Source organism: Desmodus rotundus, chromosome 3 (genome assembly GCF_022682495.2).
Source record: "Desmodus rotundus isolate HL8 chromosome 3, HLdesRot8A.1, whole genome shotgun sequence".
NCBI classification, from domain to species: Eukaryota; Metazoa; Chordata; class Mammalia; order Chiroptera; family Phyllostomidae; genus Desmodus; species Desmodus rotundus.
Genome location: NC_071389.1, coordinates 47310793 through 47332166, shown reverse-complemented (window position 1 = coordinate 47332166; position 21374 = coordinate 47310793). Strand labels below are relative to the sequence as shown.

Sequence of the window (21374 nt, the reverse complement as noted above, 5' to 3'; positions counted from 1 at the left end):
AGAGATTATTTTTTATTTGGTCACAATCAGAATGTGATGCATATTTCAACACTTATATAGACATAGAACTGGGTTCAAACAGAACACTTTAATTATATAAGAATAATCGATAAGAAAAATTTAATTACTATACCTCTCTTGAGTATCAGCTATATGTGAAACTAACTGATCCTTTGTCATTATAAGACATTATATTTTACAAAAATACTGGAAGGAATTATAATCCTATACTTTTTATTGTAAAAAAATTAATGCCTAACAATCAAAGTGTGGGGCTTTATCTTTGAAATATTAAATTCCATATAAGCTCCTATGGCCATTCCCTAATATTTCTCTTCCCAGTATGTTAAAAAAATTTACTAAAATATAATATGGGACAGGGGGTAGAAAAACAAGGAGAAATGAGCCCTTTACTAGAAATAAAATATAGAAAATTAATACTGGTTTACAGAAGCTTACAACTTAAAAAATTTCAAAATTGGTGATCAGAATTTAAGATGTTTCTTAATAAATAGAGGTGCATGTGACTTTCTGGTGCACCTCAAGTATATACTTTTGGGCATTATTCTTAAATTACTTATTTTGCTGGTCTGAAAAGACAGAGGGCTGTGCAGCAACTGTTTCTGTTTCTCCCCTTCACTCGAAAGGCCATTACCATATTCCAGGATCTGTCGTTATTGGGCCGATATCTGAGTCGATTAAGCAGTACCATCCCCTCATCTCTCCACCAAAGAGTGCATCTGCTCACAGAAGCATTTACAAATTTGATTCTGATGTCCCATGGAGGAAGAGGCCTCACTGGTAACCAGGACAAACAAAAAAGTGCGATTCAGGCTCCACAACCAGAAATTGCCTTATACATTGACATGAGCTATAAAGGGTAGAACAAAAATTCATCTCTAAGATCATGACCCCAAATTCAGTGACATAAACAAGAGAGAAGTCCCTGGCTTTTAGAAAAAATAAAAAGTTTGATTTGTTTCTAAATTATTAAAATAATTCCCCTCATTTTTATCAAATAAACTACCACCAACATTAGTAATAGTGTTGATTCCATTTAATCCAATGATTAAAAAAAAATCACCTGATGTGCCAAACCTGAGAGTTCCAATCGGTGAGAAGGCAAAAGTGACTAGTGATGATCATCAATCACCCAGGAGGAGAAGAAATGTTGGTAGAAAAGTCACAGGAAGGGGACGTAGGAACAGGGGAACAGAAGAAAAGAAATAGGGGGAAGAAGGTGGCTTACAGATATTTATGTAAAGAGATGGAAAGTAGGATGGGAGAAGTGTGATAGGAAAATGCACAGTAAATGCCTGTGTTCAGACGTATGGCTCACAGTATGTATGCAAAGAAGTGCTGTGGGAAGAGAGAAGAGAAACACACAGCGCGAGGCTGGAACTTTAGGCAGACCAGAAACCCAGTACTACCTGGATTGGGTAGAGTTTGGGAAGGCCTGAGATTGGTCTTTGACTCAACTGGGCCAGTTATATTTGCTCAGAAATGTGCTGGGACTGGCTCATTCTGGCAACTAAGGAGTGGAAGTAAGTATTCTCGGAACAAGGTGCTTATAAACCTTGATACATTTTATTTATACTTTGCACCGGCTGCTTTAGGCCCAGCTCAAAACAGTGGAGCAGCCACGGGGGTAAAAAGACACCTATGCTATGAAGGCCTACACTGAGCTTCTTGAATAACTTCACAGGACCCTCCCTCTCTCAGTCAGATGATATTACTGGCAGATGGTGCTTTTGTGGGATTTGAAGCTGGGAGCTCCTATTTGCCAATATAGAGAATAATGTCGAATATCTCACTTTATACAACCATCTCTATGTAGCTCTAGGATCACGCGCCCTTTTCCTTGCATCCAAGTAATGTTTATCCTCTGCCAGTGCCTGATGGTCACTTTCCATCAGCCACTGTCTCTTTGGAAACAATCACATATAGAACATTTGAGTGATGATTAAAATAACATTCATGGGTCGAAGTGAAATAAAATGTACCTATATCCCAGAACGTGAATGTGGTTGGGAATGAAGAAGCGCTTCCAAGACTATTGACAGCAGTAACCTTGGCTGTGTAACTGAATTCAGATGACTCAGGGATTAGGTTGATTCCAAGGTCCAAGTGGTCACAATAATCATTACATTGCTTCTGCCAAGTTAAATTTTTTGGTCCATTCAACCTGTAAGTAAAAGGCAATTGTGTTTATCAAGGTACTTTATGTGCTTCTTTCTCTTTTTAGTACAAAAGAACAAAATTTTCAAATGCTTAAAATTCTAGACATATTTTTAAGGTCAGCCTTATTACTAAAAGGTACACAATGGAAATATTTGTATTCTGTGGTCATAAATAGGACTATACTCACCCCATCCCCCCCCCTTTTTTTTTTCATAGGACTAAATTTTTTTGATGTTCTATAGGTAAATATCCAAACCTACACTGCCTGATTTCCCCAAATCCTGCCAGAGATCTTGGCTCCTTAGTCAGATCCAAAGGGTCCATGGCCACTTTGGTACAATATTTACTGCACAGAAGTGCCAGTTTCTAGTATCGAGCAGAACCGTGGGCCCCACTTCCTTTTCCCCATCTGCTGCTCACTTAGGTAATGCAACCCAGCTGGATCTTTGGATGGGATTATGGAATCAATTGCAAGGAACAGAATCTCCCAGACTCTCTCTCTCTGTGGACTCCTAGGTCAGGCAAAGGTGATTTGAAAAGAAACGCCTCCCAGGCTAATGGAAAGCTCCCACAAGGAAGAGTGTATTTTATATATCATTACCACAAGAGTCTGCATCTGCAAAAAAGGGAAGAGATATAATAGAGCCAGATTAGCCCTACCAGAGCAGGGAAGAACAGCTATAACATGGGCCTTGGATGCCCTGAAGACAACTCTTGAGTTAGACCTCAGACCCAAGACGTCAATTCTCACCCTTTAAATGAATGAGCCACTTTTAATTGATGAATGCTAGAATTTTTAAAAGCATCTAGTTATCAATTATGTAGAGTTGTATATTGCTTTTTCTCACCAGTAAAACTACAACTATTAGATATTTCTAAATGTCATCTTACAGAAGACCCACAAAAAAGCTACAAAACCAGCCTCTCACTCACTGTAAAGTATATGCAGTGTATAAGTGGGTGTCTCGTCCTCTGTCCCAGGTGCAAGCCACTGTCCCATGTTCTCCCTTCTGTGTACATGATAAGTTTTGAGGCTGCTCTGGAACAACTTTAAAATAAAGAGCAAAATCATATATTTTAAATGCCACACAAGTGATATTTCAATCATATTGTTATTATTTGTCAACAAGGTAACAATACTTTCTCTATATGCCCCATTCCCAGACAAGCTGATATTTATTTTAGGTCCCATCAAGTTCAAACTTGCCTGTGAGGCATGAATTTCTTCTACTAACAATAGCAATCATAGTGGTTATGGACCAAATACTTACTATATACCAGATCCTATGCTAAATGGTTTATGTGTGGTTTTTCTCAATTACACATGATAGCAGCTATAGCTACATTATGTACATACTATTATTATCCTCACTTTATTGAAGAGGAAACTAAGCCTTAGAGGTTAAATATCTCGCCAAACATTGCAAACTATGAAGTGGCTCAAGCCCACATGGGGTTGACTTGATTCCAAGCCTTTTTCCACCATATTCTATTATTCTCCTAGGCAGGTGAATACCCAGTGCTGGCTAGCTCCATTACCCCAGTGATATGAGTTTACCTTTTCAGAATAAAGCCCACTCAAATACTAGAAACCTCCCATCCAAGTACTAACCAGGCCCGACCCCGCTTAGCTTCCAAGATCAGACGAGATCAGGCGCGTTCAGGGTGGTATGTATGGCCGTAGACCAAACTGGCTGAAACTAGCTCAGTGACCCTCGATACCATGCCTCCAGTCTTACACCAGTGTAGTGGAGCAGGGACTGTCTGGCTACATAGGATTGGGAAGCGAATCTAAAATCTGTTTTCTATTTGAATTGATTTTCAATCAACTTTCTCATTTTTAGCTTCACTTTTACTCTCACTCCCAGAAGTACATGGTATCATCAATTTCTGAGTCTTCCCGAGGTAGGAGCTTCTGCATTAAATCAGTTGCATCTTTACTCTCCCCACTGCCAGTTGTAGGCTAAGCTGGTTATCACTGGTCCACCTTCCAAAATGTGGTTGATGTATCTCCCCTCCTATTCTTTTTCTCCTTTAGGGCTTGTGCCTCTAGAAAACTTTCTTTATTCCATCCTGGGCTTATTTCAGGGGGAATGAGCATAAATGTGTTTAAACCTCCATTTTTACCCTAACTCTTCATAGGGTCTTTTGATGACCAAATGAGATATAAAATACCTGACACTCTTACCTAATGAAGAAGTCCTCATCCTCACCTTTACTCCTACATGTTGCAGATTCTGATCTTTAAAGACCACAGCTTTAACCCACAGATCACCTTTCTCAATGTGAGTTCCCTGGACCAGGAAATCAAGTTGTTTACTTCATCCCAGGACTAGGTTTTGGGAGATAACTATGTATCTCAGGGGAAACCAGACCTAATTCTCCTCAATACAAATGTATAATAGCTGATTCCAAAAACAGGGCAGAAATCAAAACCTTTAAAAATTAAAATAGCTTTTAATATAATAAATTGTTATGAACATTATAATAGCTACTGTTTTTAAAACTTTTTACTTATTACCGGCAATGAAAAGTGTCAGAAAAATAGCTTTCAGAAACAGTCAATGGCCATATACTGAAACCATATACTGAAAACAACCGAACAAAAAATCCATTGTCTTTCATTTTTTGCCTTGAATGTCTAGTTTGTGGATCAATCCTACGAGGTTAAACTGAAGCACTGATTGCTTAGTTACTTCACAATCAGGATGAGCTCTGAGTAGCAGAGCAGCACAAGCCCACAAAGGGGCAGGGAAGAAAAGGTTAAAGGCTATTTACCCATTCCCCATTCTAAAGAACCAGCCAACTATACACAGGACCTCTCGGGATATGCAATGGCACTGTGGACTGCCACTTATCACAAAAAAGAAGATGGGCTGCTTACTCTCTCGCTAGATAGGATTAAGCTTACTACACTGGGTGAAACCAACATTCATTGTGTCTTTTCTTGGAATGACTACCATATTCAGAAAAAGGTGTTGCTTCCAGTCAGTCTTTCACCTCAAAGGTGCTAAATTTGCTCAAAGAGCAGCCATTTCATGGTGTGGTTACAACTTGAGCATGTTGCACAAGAACATTCAGGCAAGCAGCTCCACCCAGCTGAGCGGCACCATGACAGACACTCCTTACCATCTCCCTAGATCTTCTGAAACTGCAAAATGTCATAAATGCACCTGCATACTCTGGATGGAAAAGTAAAAAAATGGAAAGGAGTTTGCAACAATCTATCTGAAATGAAACAGAATGGCTAAAGACATCTGCAAGGATACTGACTTCCGAAGCTATTGTTAGCCTACTGAAAACCAAAACACCAGAGGCCTGTGGACACCTGGAGCTGACATCATGGGGCTGGGAATGTCTAATACAAATATGTGATGTCGGTCTGGTAAGATGGCAAATTACCTGGGTGAAATATTGAGGTATTCTGAGGTCAAGGGAGGTGAGGACCATTGATAATTTTTAGAAAATATTTCATTTTGTCTATAACCAATGCTTATACTTTCTTTTAAGGGAAGCATATTCAGCTACCGAGCACACTGAACACATGAAGAAAAGAGTAAAACTGCACGGAAGTGCAATCTTAGCGCTTATGACCTACGTACCTCCTATGTGCTTAGTGCTAGATTATTAAGCACTTTGCATACAGGGTATCATCTAATCACTGCCACCATCTTATGAGGTAGATGTTAGTATCTTCATCACAAAGATGGAGAAAATGAGGCTCCGAGAATTGAAACTGTTTAAGGATACATTGCTAGTTGCCGTGTTATAATTCAAAGCTCATGCTCCTCCTGTAACACCACAAGCTGTTGGAGCTGAAAGTACATGACCCGTAAGTGGTATGAACAAGAGACTGAGCTGAAAGAGAAGTAACTGCACCTAGTTTATGTCTCTTTACCCCCAGTGATTTGCTTGACCATTGCTTGGTGTTCTGCTCAATTCTTCTGCTGATCCTCTAGGAACATCGCCTGGCACCAACCATATCCTTATAGGTCACAGAAAAGAGGTTTCCATCTTTCCTGGAAAGAGCTTATTGAGCTCTATATCACTTTTCATGAGGGATGCTGTCCTTGCATCTTGGTCAGCCTGCTGTAACAATTCCTCCTACTCTCCTCATGCCTCTCATCTGCTACTCGGGAGCCTCTCTGGAAGCACAGAGGCACAAAGTACCATGGCATCTCTCGGGGCCCATGCATGCTCACTGGTTTGCCTGGCTGGGCTTTTAGGGCTGCAGCTGCAGGTAGGTGTTCTGTTAGCTTACCCTGTGCGTTGCGGCTCATGCTGCAGTTGCCAGCTCTGACATCTTAGTTCTTACTCCCAGCAGCTGCCTGGAGGGACCAGCAGTGTAAGCAGCAGTATGGGGGAGTGGATGCCCTGTAGGTGAGCTTTGACCAATAGCAGACAGGTTCTCTTTTTCCCCTGTCACTGCATTTCCATATGTTCTTTCTGAGGATGTCCCCAGTGACCAAGGAAGTGGCTGTGTTTTTGGATGACTCTGTGACCAGCTCAGAAACTTAACCAGCCATCTTGTGCTTTGCTACTTTCCTGGCTCACACGTGTTTCCCTGGAACTGAACAACTCTCTTACCCCCAGAGAGTATTAACATGTCAGTTTTTCCCCAGGTTTTCTAGAAAACCCAGGAAAAGATAGTAAGTATGACAATAGTTTTCTTTTAATCTCTGTTAAGTACGATAATCAATGGTCAGGAGTGATTGGATGGAAGAACTATTTTTTGTGCAGTAAGTTAGAGAGGGGAGAAGTGCTCAGCCTTTGGTAGTCAGCCTGGGCTGCCTAAGTCAAAAAAGACATCTCTTTCTTCTTTTTTTAGGAGGTTGTAGCTTTGCACAAATTCTCTTAAGAAAGCATGAAGACTCACCTGCGAAGATCCATTTTCCTGCCATTGGAGTTCAAGGACAACAGGTAAATGATGTTAATGGCCAAAAGAGGGAGGGAGAAGGGACTGCTGGAGAGAGAAAGGGGGAGAGACAGAGAGAAATGAGAGAATAGAGACTTACCAAATGAGACCCCAATTGTACTGCTTCTGGACTTCTCACACTGAGGTGCTCACATTGCTTTCAAGATAAAACATACGCAAGTGGTGGGAGAAGAAGGAATACTGTCCTATGTTATTAGGATTTCTGCTTAACGCACAACAAATACCAAAAGATCACCAATTTTTAGGAATTCAGAATGGAATGCTCACCGCCGACTGAGATCTCAGCCCCACATACTCGAATCTCCTCACTACTGCTACAGCTCAGTTTGCAGATAAACAGTGTTGTTCCCAGAGGAAGATCTGAGACCTGGAAACTGAGGGAGTGGCCATGCTGTAACATGATCCTTTGGTAGAATTTGTAGAGGATTAGCTTGTTAAAACTGGAATACCGAGGGCAGCCTTGTTTGGGCTTCAAAGAGCATGAGATACTGACAGCTGATCCAAGTGAAATCATGTGGGAGGGCTTCACAGTCACATCGCCTCTCCTGCACACATCTGCAATAAGACACAAGTGCAGTACTCAGGTGGCATGTAAGAAACCCATTCCAAAATGCAGGGTTTGCGTACGTCCCAAAAGCAGAGTAAAATTAGCCCCATCAAATAGTGAAAATACAAATAACCTCTGCTTCCCTGGCTATATTGGTGATGCACACTGAGAACAGAGGGCAACTATATTAAAGTCTAGCTAAATTAAAACATGCATTCTTCTCAAAACACTAATACTATAGTCAGAACTATAAATAGGAAAGTGGTGAGAAAATAGGGTTGGAAGAACATTCAAGAACTCAGTTCCAGGAAAAGCCAGTCTCTCTATATGTAAATTATTCACCAGACTACTAAGAAGTACTTCCCAGAATAAATCACATTTGTTTCCATCTCCATTTATAATTTATAACACTTTCAATACTCATACCAAAAAGAAAAAAAAAGGACAATTTTAAAAGGCTATTACAAACTTTAGGGGCAGTTTTGGGAATAGGTCCCTCTTTTGCTATATTAGTGTTACAAAGAAGGTGTAATCTATTACATTATCTTATCACAGAAAATGTGCAAGGGCTCTGGTGTGTTTGCAGTTGGCAACAAGAATGGAAATTAAGTCTTACCGTGCCTTCTTGATATTCCTTCAAGATGTAATACCCTGGGCTGGATGAACCACTACCCAACACAGCTAGTACAAAATTACATGAATGTATTCTTCTTTTAAAACAGTTCTCCATATTATTTACTGTATGCCAGTTACCACATTAAACTCTTATTAAAACTCTTCTTACCACTAAAGTTTTTCTATAAATAAATAGATGCTGAGCTTGGCTACCTAGCCATTCTCTTAAGAGGAAATGATATCATTGAACTCTTATTTCAATCACTAGTATAAATTAGATAAAATACATATTAATTACATCCATAGACCAGCCCTATTCACTTAAAGGACAGGAGATTAACTACAAAAGACCAGCTACCAGAACATGTACCACAAACACGTACTGCAGCTGTAACTGAGAGTTTAAAACACCAAATCCTTCCACAGATTAGATTACAGAAACATCTTACCTATTTCTGCTTTAACCAACGGCGACATGATGACAAAAGTAAGTGCCAGATAGCATGCTCTGACTGTATGTGCCATGAACTGTCACCTCTGGAACACACCTCTATATTTTTCCTTGTAAAAGAAGACAGATTCATCATGTTAAACACATTCAGAAAAGCTTAAAATGTCCCTATAGTTTTCTCCATATTGTTAATATTTTGCTTGTTACTTTCAAATAATGAAGTGTACTTTTAAAACCAGTAAATTGAAAATCTTAGCCATGTTAGAAAATAAGTTAGAAACCAAGTTTCTGACATCTAACCTCTATGTCACTTAAGTTTCTTGGGGTCAGCAAACAGTGGGAGAAGAGACATGGCTTTGGAGTTCTGTAGAACTGGGTTTAAATACCTTGAGACTATTGGCAAGTTATTTAACTTTCTAAGCCTCAGCCCTACACAATTTTTTTCTTCCAAATAGGCTGCATCATTATAGTCAAGCCAGAGTAGTGTGAAGTTCCAAGACTAATGAGAATTTTTGATCTAGCCACCTGTTTCTGGAAGTAGCAGGAGATTAAACAATGGCTCATAACCACTCCCCTGCCCCCAGAACTTGTAAAAATTTGTTCTCTTTGGCAGTAGGAAAGGAATTCCAAGGGTTCCAAAGAGGGTTGTTTGGATTTTCTGTATGAGTTCAATTTTACTTGTGTGCTTGCTTGTTTGTTTATTGTCTTACCAAGTATTTTCATCTTGAAAGGTTTGCAAAATGCAAGCTGATGATTTCTGATTGTTTCCAAATTTAAATCTAAGGAATGGCTCAACTAGTCATTAGCAAATTCTCTAAATTCTATTCAAGGTGGGCCAAAAATTCATAAAGTCAGATGGAAAGTTCTCTGATGTCAGGCCAAGGCGAACCAGCCAATACAAATGTTCACTTCTAATTACCATACCTAGAAATGTGCCAGAATGTACAGGAGAGCCTCAGAAAAATTAGCTTGATCACTCAATTAGTGATAACTACTTTTCATGTGCCACACACGATGTTAAGTACAAGACACAACAGTCTTGTCCTAGTGGGCTTCTAAGCAAGTGCCCACTTGCTCCTTTGACTCCTCTGCCTCTAGCCTAGTCGCCACTCAGGGTAGCCCCAAATAATATTAGCGTCTTTTCAACAGTCTTTGCTGGTTGCCATTCCTTCCCCTCCTGAATTCTTGGAGGATCTCAGCTCACTCAACACACTATTTCTCTCTATTTCTACTTCCTCCCGAGAGATTTCATCTGGTTGCCTGGCTCTAGATATCATCTGTATGCTAAAGATTTTCAGATGCATATCTTCAACTCAGACTCTCCCTGAGCTTCAGTCTCACATGTCTGTCCCCTTGGCATCACTTCTTGGACATCTAGCAGACTACTCAATATTAATGTGTTAAGTCAGAATTTTAGATCTTTCTTCTCCAAACTGGTTCTTCCCCCAGCCTTTTCTATCTCAGTGAATAACATTTTTACCCCTTAAGTTGCTCAAAAACCTAGAAGTCATCCTTGCTTCCACACTCTTTTCTCATCCCCTACAACCAATCACTAAATACTGTCAATTTTACCTCCAACATATATCCCAGATCATTCCACTTTTCTCTTTTCACTTTTCCCTAGTCCCAACCACAGTCATCTCTCCCGTAGATGACTAAAGTAGCCCCTTAAAGTGTCTCTCCAATCCATCTTTGCCCCTTTCTAAGTTATTTTCACAAAGCTGACTACCTTTTAAAAACATAAACCAGATTATGTTACCTCTTCACACCACTACTATTTAAACCCCTTAAGTGGGTCCCCATGCCGTTAGAATAAAATCCAAAGTCCTTACCACACACGATCTCTCAGCCAATGCATAGTCTCACCTCTGCCATCTTACCACCATCATTCACTTTGCATTTCTGCCCTGCTCACTCTACTCCATTCACACTGGCCTTCAGGTATTTGTTAAACAAGACATGCCCTTTGCTGCCCAGGGGTTGGGGTGGGGCAGGGGGGTTTGGCACTCTGCATTTTCCATTTCCTCTGCTAGAATTCTCTTCCCCTGTTCTCAGTAGCTGGCTGACTTACATTCTTCTAATCTCATATCATGTGTCACTTCCTCAGAGAGCCCCTCCCTGACCACCTAGCCAAAATGGTCTTGCTAAGCTAGCTACTTTCTACCCATTTCCTTATTTATTGCCTTCATGGCACAATCTGTAACTACCTTGTTTATTTACTTGATTACTTGTTTGCAATCTATCTTTGTGTTAGAATTTAAGCCACCATGAGAGCAGAAACATTGACTCTCTTGCTCACTGCTGTATGCCAACACTTAGCATTGGGAAAGAATACTTAATAAATGGTTATTCAAAGAAAGCAGGAGAGCCCTGGCTGGTGGGGCTCAGTGGATTGGGCACTGGCCTGCAAACCAAAGGGTTGCCAGTTCGATTCCCAGTCAGGGCACATGCCTGGGTTGCAGGCCAGGTCCCAGCAGGGGGCGTGTGAGAGAGGCAACCACACATTGATGTTTCTCTCCCTGTCTTTCTCCTTCCCTTCCCCTCTGTCTAAAAATAAATAAAATCTTTTTAAAAAAAGAAAAGAAAGCAGGGAGAGAATGAGGGAGGGACTAAGAGGAGAAGGAAGAAATATGATCTATATAGAAAACTCCCTAAATATTTCTGTGGTAGGCAGAATAATAGCCCATGTAAGATGTCTATGCCCTAATCCCTAATCCTCAGAACCCATGAATATATTACATGACAAAGAGACTTTGGAGATGTTATTAAAATTAAGGACCTTGAGATGGGGAAATCCAAATGGGCCTGATCTAATCACATGAGTCCATAAAAGTGGGTAAAGAAGGAAGGCAGAGAGCTGTGATGCGTAAAGGACTGGACCTGCCTGTGCCCTCTTGAAGATGGAGAAAGGGGACCATGAGCCAAGGAATATGGTGGCTTCTAAAGTCTGGGGATGGATCTCAATTTACAGATAATATACAACATTTTTTCCTGAGTGTTCATTAAAAATGTGTGAGAAACACTAATCTAAATAGAAATCTGACAGTGTTCCTCTCTCTTAACCATAAAGTCCAAGGTTATGGCTTACAATGGCCTGTGTGAGCTCATTCCTGTCCTTTATCACCAGCCACATCTACCACCACTGTCTGCTGACATTGAACTGTATAGTAACACTGAGCTACTTATAGTTCCCTGCTTCTGTGTCTTTGTTCATGCTATTCTTATCTTTCCACCATTCTTAGACTGGCTGAGTCTTTCCCATCCATCCCAACTCAGCTCAGACACCTTTTATTCAGTCATTCATTCCACAAATATGTATTAAACAGTTTTGCCCTGGATGGTGTGACTCAGTTGGATGAAGCATCCTCCCATAACTGAAAGGTTACAGATTTGATCCCTGGCCCTGGACACGTACAATTTCACAACGATGTTTTTCTTCCCCTCCCCCCTCTTTCTTTAAGAGCAGTGTTTAATAAACAAATGTCCTTGGGTGAAGATATATTTATCTATCTGGCACACAGTTTCTATGTGCCAGGGGCTTGAAACAGAGTGGAGAAGAGACAGTGGGTTTGGCTGTCATGGAACCAACATTTTGGAACATAGAGGGAGAAGACAAAGAAATAAATAACAAATTCAGATAACATAAGGCTAAAGGGGAAGAGAGCCTGGGGAGGAGAGAAGGTGGTCAGTGAAGGTGTTTCTAGGAGGTGAAGTTTGAGCTGAGATTAGTGTAGGCCAAGGGAAGACTAAGGAAGAATTCTCCTGGCAGAGAAAATGGTGCATGCGCAGTCAGAGGCAGAGGAACAAGCTTGCTGTGAATGAGGCATAGAAATAAGGTCTGAGTGGCTCTGGAAAGTGATTGTGGGTAGATTAGTATGAAATGAAATTGGAGAAGGCAGGAGCCAGATCTACCATGGGCTTGTTTGCCATGGAAGGAAACCTGGATTTTACCCTCTAAACTTTTGGAAACCACTGGTGTTTAATTAGAAGTTTTATTTATATATTTAACTGGATTTTAATTGGGGGTGTTATAACATATAAGTTACATTAAACACACACACGCAAAACCAAAACCAAACAAACAAAAAACTAGTCTTGGCCCCTTGAATTGGGGTCGAGTGGAAACAAGCAGACCAATTAGGAAGCAATTGCAGAGATCCAGGTAGAAAATGATGGTGATGTGGACCACAGTTATAGTATTGGGTTGGCCAAAAAGTTCATTTTTTTTTTCATAAAAAGGCTCCAGTAGCATTTAGTTGTCTTTAACTTCATTCAAAACAATTTTGTCAGATTGCATTGTGACAGCTGTCATATCAGCATGCATTAAAAAAACACATCAAAACTGGTGAATTTTTGTGTAGCCATTTAAATTTTTTTTTGGTTCCACTTATAGGTGAAATCATATGATATTTGTCTTTCACTGCCTGGCCTATATCACTTAGCATAATGCTCTCCAGTTCCATCCATGCTGTCACAAAGGATAGGAGCTCTTTGTTTCTTTCTGCTGTGTAGTACTCCATTATGTAAATGTACCATAGTTTTTTGATCTACTCATTTACTGATGGGCACTTAGGTTGCTTCCAGCACTTGGCTATTGTAAATTGTACTGCTGTGAACATTGGGGTGCACAGGTTCTTTTGAATTGGTGTTTCAGATTCTTAGGGTATAATCCCAGCAGTGGAATTGCCAGGTCAAAAGGCAGTTCCATTTTTAGTTTTCTGAGGAAATTCAATACTGTTTTCCACAATGGTTGCACCAGTCTGCATTCTCACAAATAGTGTACTATGGTTCCATTTCCTCCACAACATTGCCAGCACTTGTTGGTTGTTGATTTGGTTATTATGGCCCATTTTAATATTGAAGATGGAAGAAAACATGCAATATTTTCAGCATATTAGGCTTTATTATTTCAAGAAATGTAAAAATGCAACTGAAACACAAAAAACAATTTGTGCAGTGTATGGAGAAAGTGCTGTGATTGATTGAATGTGTCACAAGTGGTTTGTGAAGTTTTGTGCTGGAGATTTCTCACTGGATGATGCTCCATGGTTGAGTAGACCAGGTGAAGTTAACAGCAATCAAATTGAGACATTAATTGAGAAGAATCAACATTATACCATGTAGGTGATAGCTGGCATACTCAAAATACCCAAATCAATAAAGTTATTGGTGAAAATGAAAAATGTGTCTTATTTTATGGAAAAAACTAAATGAACTTTTTGGCCAGCTCAATAGTAGAGGTGGAAAGAAGTTGTCAGATTTTAGGAAGCCTTGCTTATGTCTTCAGGTCAGATTGAAGCCTCCCACTAGTATCTTCATAGCAGCTTGCATCCTCCTATCTTAGCACCTGCCATAGTAGAACTAATATATTTGGGTATCTACCTGTCTCTTCCATTTGCTTGAAAGTTCCTCATGGGCAGAGACAATGATTTGTGACACATAGTAGGCATGTGCTGAACTGAATGACATTTAAATGTTTTTTCTGTGTTCATCTAATTTACTTCTAGTTTAGTTTAATGTAATTAAAACTACATTACATCTTATTCTGCTACATTGTGGCTGATGTCATTAATAAGTTTTTATTTATTGTAGTTACCTTAGTTGCTTCATTAACATTTGGAATATTCTCTATAAAGAACATTATGAATTGAACTAGAAAATAATTGAATGGACAGATACACAGGGATTAAATAGGTTTCTGCTTCCTAACTGCAAAGGATATCTACAGGGTATCTTTCAATGTGCATTGCAATTTATGAATCAATATTCTCCAATTGTAAAACATTCAACTGGATATTATAAAAATTTTTAAGATGTGTATATATGAAATATGTATATATGAAATATATATGAAATACATTTACACACCTATTATGCAATAGGCGAAACAGGGGGTAAATTTGAGTTTATGTAGTAGTACCATGATCCAAACACAAACTTGCTCATTTTCTCTGAATACCAGGTAAAACAGCTTCACCATTTATAAGAAACTCAGAACCCTGAAGACCTTCAAGTAAATGAGGTATCTTCCAATAAAATGAAACCTCCTACCAACTGTAAACATCATCCACAAAGCCTTCCTGAAGTGCCGATATTAAAACTACAACTCTATCTTGAATCAGAAAAACAAAGAATGTGCTATGTCACTGAGTCATCACTCCAGTAGTGACAGTTTCCAGACAGTGAAAACAACGTCTCAGTGAGGGGGGTGGGGACTAGCCAGAAACAGAGCCACTGGCAGGTGGCAGAGGCAGCAACTACCTCTCAGTGAATCTCTTCCCCCATTGTTTCAGGAAGAAGCAGAAAATATGCAACTACTTCAAAATCTTATTTTACTAGGCTAGGAAAAACCCTTACCACAGGTGATAATTTCACGTAGGCGGAAACACTTTCTACTTCCACATTACTTTTCTTCTGTTGTACCATAGTAAGTTCAGGGAGCAGCACAGTATTATAGGAGGGAAAAAAAAGGCTAGTGAATCTCAGTTCCACTTTGTGTTATTACCCATAGAGTACCATTTCCTCATTCATGCAAGGGGTAACTAGACAAAGTTTTGGGAAGAGTAGTATGATAGCATCGTGGACTGTAAGAATCCCTAGCACAAAGCAGCACTATACTTAGGCTAGTTCCCATTTTCCTTTCTGAGTCCACTATTTGCATTTCTTTTCAAAATCACTTATTACTTTCAATGTACTAGAATTGTATGTTTTGTTAGAATAAAATAATAAAATAAAGTAAAAAAGTAAAATAACTAGAAAATAAAATAAAAAAGATATGTTAGGCACTCTTTATTCTTAACACTGCCTATCAGATAATTTAGTAAGTCAGAGGAAGAAGGAACTTCAAAGGTTTGCTAGTAAATACCATGTGCCTGCTGCCCCCTTCCCCTCCCAACAACTGACAATTGAGTCTAATCCACTGCAGAACAACAAAGTGATTGTTCTGAATGCTCATCAAGGCTGGCTGTCTTATAAACGCATGCCCTTAGTTACCCAGTTGACTCACTGAGGCAGAGTACAAAATCCTTCCCTTCTGGGAAAGCTACTTACAGATGTGTCTTAAAGGTCCAAGATCAGTATAAAGACAACACTTTGGAGGCCATCTCTTCTACCTTCCCCATTTTACAGAGATAAATTGAGGACTAGAGAAAAAAGGAAACTTGATAAAGGTCACATTAATAGCAGAATCCAGATTAGATCGTAGGTCTCCAGATTTCTAATCCATCACATTGCATGTGAAACTGTTTCTAATCAGTTGCAACAGTAGCAGCATAACACTAAAAATAATGCTAACGTTAATACTACCCTTAATAGTAATGCTGCAGTTTGTCGAACTGTTCCAGGCACTGTGCACATTACCCACAGTATTTATGATACGCTCTAGTAAAGCACTTACAATGCCTAATGCTTGTAATTTTCAGGAGCTTGAATTATTATTTCTGATACCCACCCCCCTCAAAAGAGGACAAAACAACAAAACCCCATGCATATACAAGATGTCACCATCTCTAATGATCCATTCCACTATGATGATGGAAAAGGAAAATAAAATCCACCAAGTAGCTAACTTGCAACTTAGCCATTCAAGCCAACCTTCTCTGCTCCATGACTTCTCTTGATCTATGTCATGAAAAAGAACAGTGTCCTGACTGAAGCATGTCTCCTCTCTCCTACTTTTATCACTTGGTGAAAAACCTAATAAGCTCTAACATAGACAAATGGGGCCCTGTCATCCCCAATTAAAACAGCCCCTTCGTAACATGTTAGATGGCTTGAAAGGGAAGAAAAAGTAACACCATATCAATCCTCTCTGCTGTATTATCTTTCTACCCAATTGTCCCATCACACTTCACATGAGCCAAATTGGACACACACCTGTTTTCCTTTCTTATGCAGCTGCTGAGGCTCTCTTGAATTTTCTGTGGTAAGCATTAGTACTTCTAATTTTACCATGTACAGAAATTTTCCTCTCTTGCCCAAATTCAGGAGACTGAAGTTTTGGTATTTTTTTTATTTTCAGTCACAAAGCTTTCTCCTTTCACTCTTTATGATCTTTTTAATCATTTTTCTTAAGAAAGATCTCATAATTTTCTCCCTTCTTTTCTGTTTTTTGTCAGTTCTACTTGTCTTTATTTCCATGTCAGAAATATCACACTGGACACAGTAAACGGGCTTCCAAAATGTTTGTGCAAACAAGTTACGTTTAAAATGCAATAGGGAATCTTATCCAGCCCTGATCCCTGAATCATTTGTACGGTGAACTGCCTAATAAATTGAACAAGTCTCCCCACAATAGAACAATAAAATAGAAATAAAAAGGAAGGAAGGGAGGAAGGACGGAAAGAAGGAAGGAAAGAAAGAAGGAAGGAAGGACAGACATGGACGGAGTCTTGAAGAAACAAGGTACTTTCAAATCAACTGATGTTGTTTGCTATGTTTCATCTTTCCTTTTTTTTGATGAGTTCCACAAGCCTACAATATTCATGACACTGTTCAATTAAGTGTTAACAATCCAACCTTCTCTATTTTCACCCTCTGCCTCCTTCTAGAGCTATAAGTCAAATAAGCCATTTTCTATTGGGAACGATGATGAATTGCAAAGAGTATGGTGTTTGGGGCCAGAGAACCTGGTTGCCGTTCTATTTCCTCCATTTCTACCTGTGTCACCATCTCACCATCGCAAATGACTTCACGTTTCAAAGCCTCTTTTCCTTGTTTGAAAAAGGCCAATCAAAACTTAAGAAAATTAAATCTGTTTCACTAACGTTTCTTCCTTAGTTCATTGGAAAGGTCTCTCATTGTACATCCTCAATCTTGAAGTCTCTAATTATGGACAATGGCATGGGGTTGAGGGGGTGGTTAATCTTGGGTCTTGGGTATTATGAAATCCTGGCAAGTTCTGCTTCATTTTGTAACATCAACCCCTGAGTCTTTTGGACATTAAAGATATTAAAGTACATCACGATTACTTTGTTTTGAGAATTTTCTGGAATTTCACAATTATCTGAAGATAATTCAAATTATCTTCAGATAATTGGAGGCACACTGTGGGGATGGGGTGGGGACTCAAATCAGCGATCACCATCCTGCAATGTTCCTCAAAGTCTGTTATATAAACTAAGAATTCAACTGAAGTCTCTACACTAACAACTCTGTGTTTCAGCATCTTTGCCTGACATCTTACTTAATGTTTCCCTTTTCCTCTGCACATCACTGCAAAGGAGATGTAAATTAACAATCTAACTTAATAACCTTTTATAAGCATTTACTTAGCAATTTATCATAATTCAGAGCACATAATTGAGTTGTTAATATTTGGTCTTCTACTATAGAAGTAACTATTGGTATTTCTACTGTATAGGTGGAGAAATCTGCAAGGTGACCAAGATTATACAGAAGAATAAGAAGAAGGGGGGAGGAGGAGGAGGAGGAAATTTAGAATTAGATTAATTAGAACTACCTTCCATGCTTGAGCTTCCTTATCTGTAAAATGAAAATTAAAATAGCACCTACTTCACAGGATTATTATGGGGGTTAAATAAAAAGCTCTTAGTACAGTGTCTGACATGTATGTATATATCAAGAGCTCAATAAATATTATCATCTGCTATTATTACAGGAAAAAAGACAACATCACTTACTTTTCAAGGATATTGTCAGAATTAAGATAGACAGCCTTGTTTTTTGACCTCTTTGCCCATTGATCTGGCTCACCAGTGAGAGATTAATTTGATTAAAATTAGATCCCATACATCCTTTATAAGTGATTTTATACTACCTATGAGTTATGAAAACTAAATGTACTCATAATTCTTCTTTCCCCAAATAGTTTTAACTTCTTGAGGACAGGGACCGGGTCTCACATTTCTTTATATTCACCACAGTGACCTGCATAATGAGCTGAACAAAATAGATGATCAATACATACAAAACAAAACATTGTTACCATTAGCAAAGAACACCAAAGTTCCCAAGAGGAAAGGATATTTGACAAGGTTTCTTTGGGACTTGGCTTTCTTTTTGTGGGGAGGGGATGGCAGGGGGGTAGTATTTGGATTTCTTTACCGGTTAGTCTAAATAAATTTACATATAGAAGTTGAGAGCCCTGCTGTGAGTGTAATTACAAAGATGACAAATAATTGGCTAGAGAACAACGCAAGTACAGTACTAAAAAAAATAAGTTCACAACTGATAAATGACATGTAACATCTACTGTACTTAGAGGATTCTTCTCCCATAAAAATCTTACATGTACTTTAGAATTTTTTTCACACTGGAACTCATTCTAATACACAAAGATTCAGAGCTTACCAAAATTTGGGAATTTACCATCTTATGTCAACATCGTAATATTCCAGAAACGTGACAAAAGATTTTTTAAAATGTTGCAAACTCTTTCAGAGCCTTTCATGACTAACGGAGTGATAGAAATGAATTGAGGATTTCACATTCAAATGGAGGAGAGCATCAGCTCTCAGACACTAAGGTCCTTTCAGTTGTATGTGGGCAGAGCGTTAGGACTCTACACAATTTCTTGTTAAAGGGAAATGAGAATCTAATATTTGTCCAAGTGCAGGTGGCCATAGAAGACTGAGTGGAAAAAAGGCAAGGAGCACAGCGTTTGGAGCCAGAAACCTGTTAACACCACCTCTGTGAAAGTGTTAACTTTTCCGTATCTGTAAAATGGGAATACTAATACCCACTTCGCTGGGTTTTTAAAGAGTGATATAGGATGACAGCATGCCAGGTACATAGCAGGTGCTTAACAAAGATTTTATCTACCCAGGTATACACGTGGGGGTTGTAATAATTACCCAGAGTTTTTTTTTGTTTTTGCTTTTTAAACATACAGACTAATTTCAATCTGTGTTTTAGACATACCAGGGTAAAGTTTTTTTGGTATGCTTTTGGGCTACTATTGAGAGACCTATACCTAGACCTTAATCTATAATATTTTAATAAAAAGATAATATTTTGTAATGTATAAGGTGCACTTTTTTGCCCAAATGTTGGAGGGGGGAGTAAGGATGTGCATTATACACGGGTAGTACCTGAAATACCTTGTATCTGTCGTGGGTTGGAATCACTTGTTACATACGCTTTCTTGTACCATCATATGTTCAAAAATAAATGCTAAAATTCCTTTATAATACAAAAAACAAGTGTCTAAATATAAATAAATAAAAAATTAAACGGTTAAAACTAAAGATTTCCCCCCCTGAAAGTCTGGGCCGACAACGTGGCTGCGCGCTGTGCGTAGGAGCCCGTGGGGACTTTGATTCCGGGCTCCCGGGGGCGGCTTTGCGCGGCCGGGAGAACCGCGGAGCGCAGTGCCCGGGCCCCGCAGCGCGTGTCCGCCGGTGCGCCGCAGAGGCCGCGGGCGAGGGCGGCCCCACCCGAGCCCTCCACCCGCCGGGAGAGCGTGCGCCTCCGCTCCGGATCGCGCAGCAGGTCCGTGTTCCAGCCCCGCGTCCCGCCACCCGCCGGGGCCAACTCTGCACCCTGAGGGGGCGCCCTCCGCCTTTTCCAGCCGCCACCCCCGCACTTCCTCACGCGCCCCTGCTTCAGTGTGTGCGGCTGAGCTGAGCGCCCCCTCCCCTCCATTTGCCCGACCCCAGCCCAGCCTGCACCTCAAGGGAACAGCGGCGCCCGGAGAGCGGGGACCTCGGTCGGGGGGCGGCGAGGCACCACGCGGGGTCCCCGGGGGAAGCGGAGCCCTGAAGCCTGGGCCTGGAGACCCTGGGCCCCGCCCGAATCCCGGGGTTACCGCGCCCCTCCGCCCCACCCAAGACCCGGTCACTCACCGCGCGTGGGCCCCGGTGGCCCGCGAGCTCTGGGACGCGCGCGTCGCGCTCGCTGAGGGAGACCAGGCGGCGGGCGGCGGGCACGCGGCTCTCAGCCGCCCGAGGCTCCGTCCCCTCCCGTGAACCGCGGAGGGGAAGGGAGGCTGTCTCGGAACGCGGGGCGACGACAGAGTCGGCGTGCTGAGCTCGGCGCCGGAGTTGTGAGGAGTGCGACGAAAGTCGTGCTCTGGGTTTTCACAGCCACAGAGAAGTGACACTTTGTTGGCACTAACTGGAGAACTTGTTCTGAGATGCTCTTCCTCTGTGCAGTCTGAGCGCCCGGCTCTCACCACACCTGAGGGCTGTGGTCGCCAGAGTGGCTTGTGTGCAGGGCCGGGATGACAGGAACGTATCCGAACTTTCGTTTGTGTTCGCTGCCTAAAGTAAGAGAGAAGTGAACACTTACCAGAGGGCATGACCCTGACCCTGAATGGCCCTATGTTCTCCATGTTAAAGGTGGGATTCCGAGGGAGGAAGAAACGCTGCAGAACACGCAGTGGGGAGGACAGTGGTGCCTTTATGACAATAGTTCATTGAATATCGGAATTCATCAACTATAAGATATCCATTTTTTATGTACCAGTAAGGAATTAAAAGAACTGTCACATAAACATAAAGCTTTTGTATCACTTAGAATAGCTTAATTAAATTTTTATTTATTGAAGTATTTTTTTAGATTTATTTAGACATATATATTTATTATCCATCACTCTTATTCATTCAAAAAAATAAAAAGGAAGCTATAAGAAAAACTGCTTAAAATGTTCTTTACATACATTCAGATTGCAACACTCGCAATCA

General features: G+C 40.4%; 1 protein-coding gene across 2 annotated transcripts in view; it reads right to left on the bottom strand.

Annotated features, from left to right (window-relative positions):
- The window catches only part of IL12RB2 (interleukin 12 receptor subunit beta 2), a 74616-nt gene extending 53842 nt beyond the window's left edge, over positions 1–20774 (bottom strand). The window contains exons 1-6 of one of the 2 annotated variants that reach the window (XM_053919544.1): positions 20535–20774; positions 8729–8840; positions 7385–7672; positions 3115–3229; positions 2004–2185; positions 656–798 (exon numbers count right to left, since the gene is read on the bottom strand). In XM_053919544.1, coding sequence (XP_053775519.1) covers positions 656–798; positions 2004–2185; positions 3115–3229; positions 7385–7672; positions 8729–8804 — 804 coding nt within the window. In that variant the 5' untranslated portion in view covers positions 8805–8840; positions 20535–20774. Of the gene's footprint in view, positions 1–655; positions 799–2003; positions 2186–3114; positions 3230–7384; positions 7673–8728; positions 8841–10562; positions 10681–20534 lie in introns of those variants that run through there. The other variant, XM_024565283.3, reaches the window with a different exon arrangement.
- Between the last annotated feature and the right edge of the window lie 600 nt (positions 20775–21374).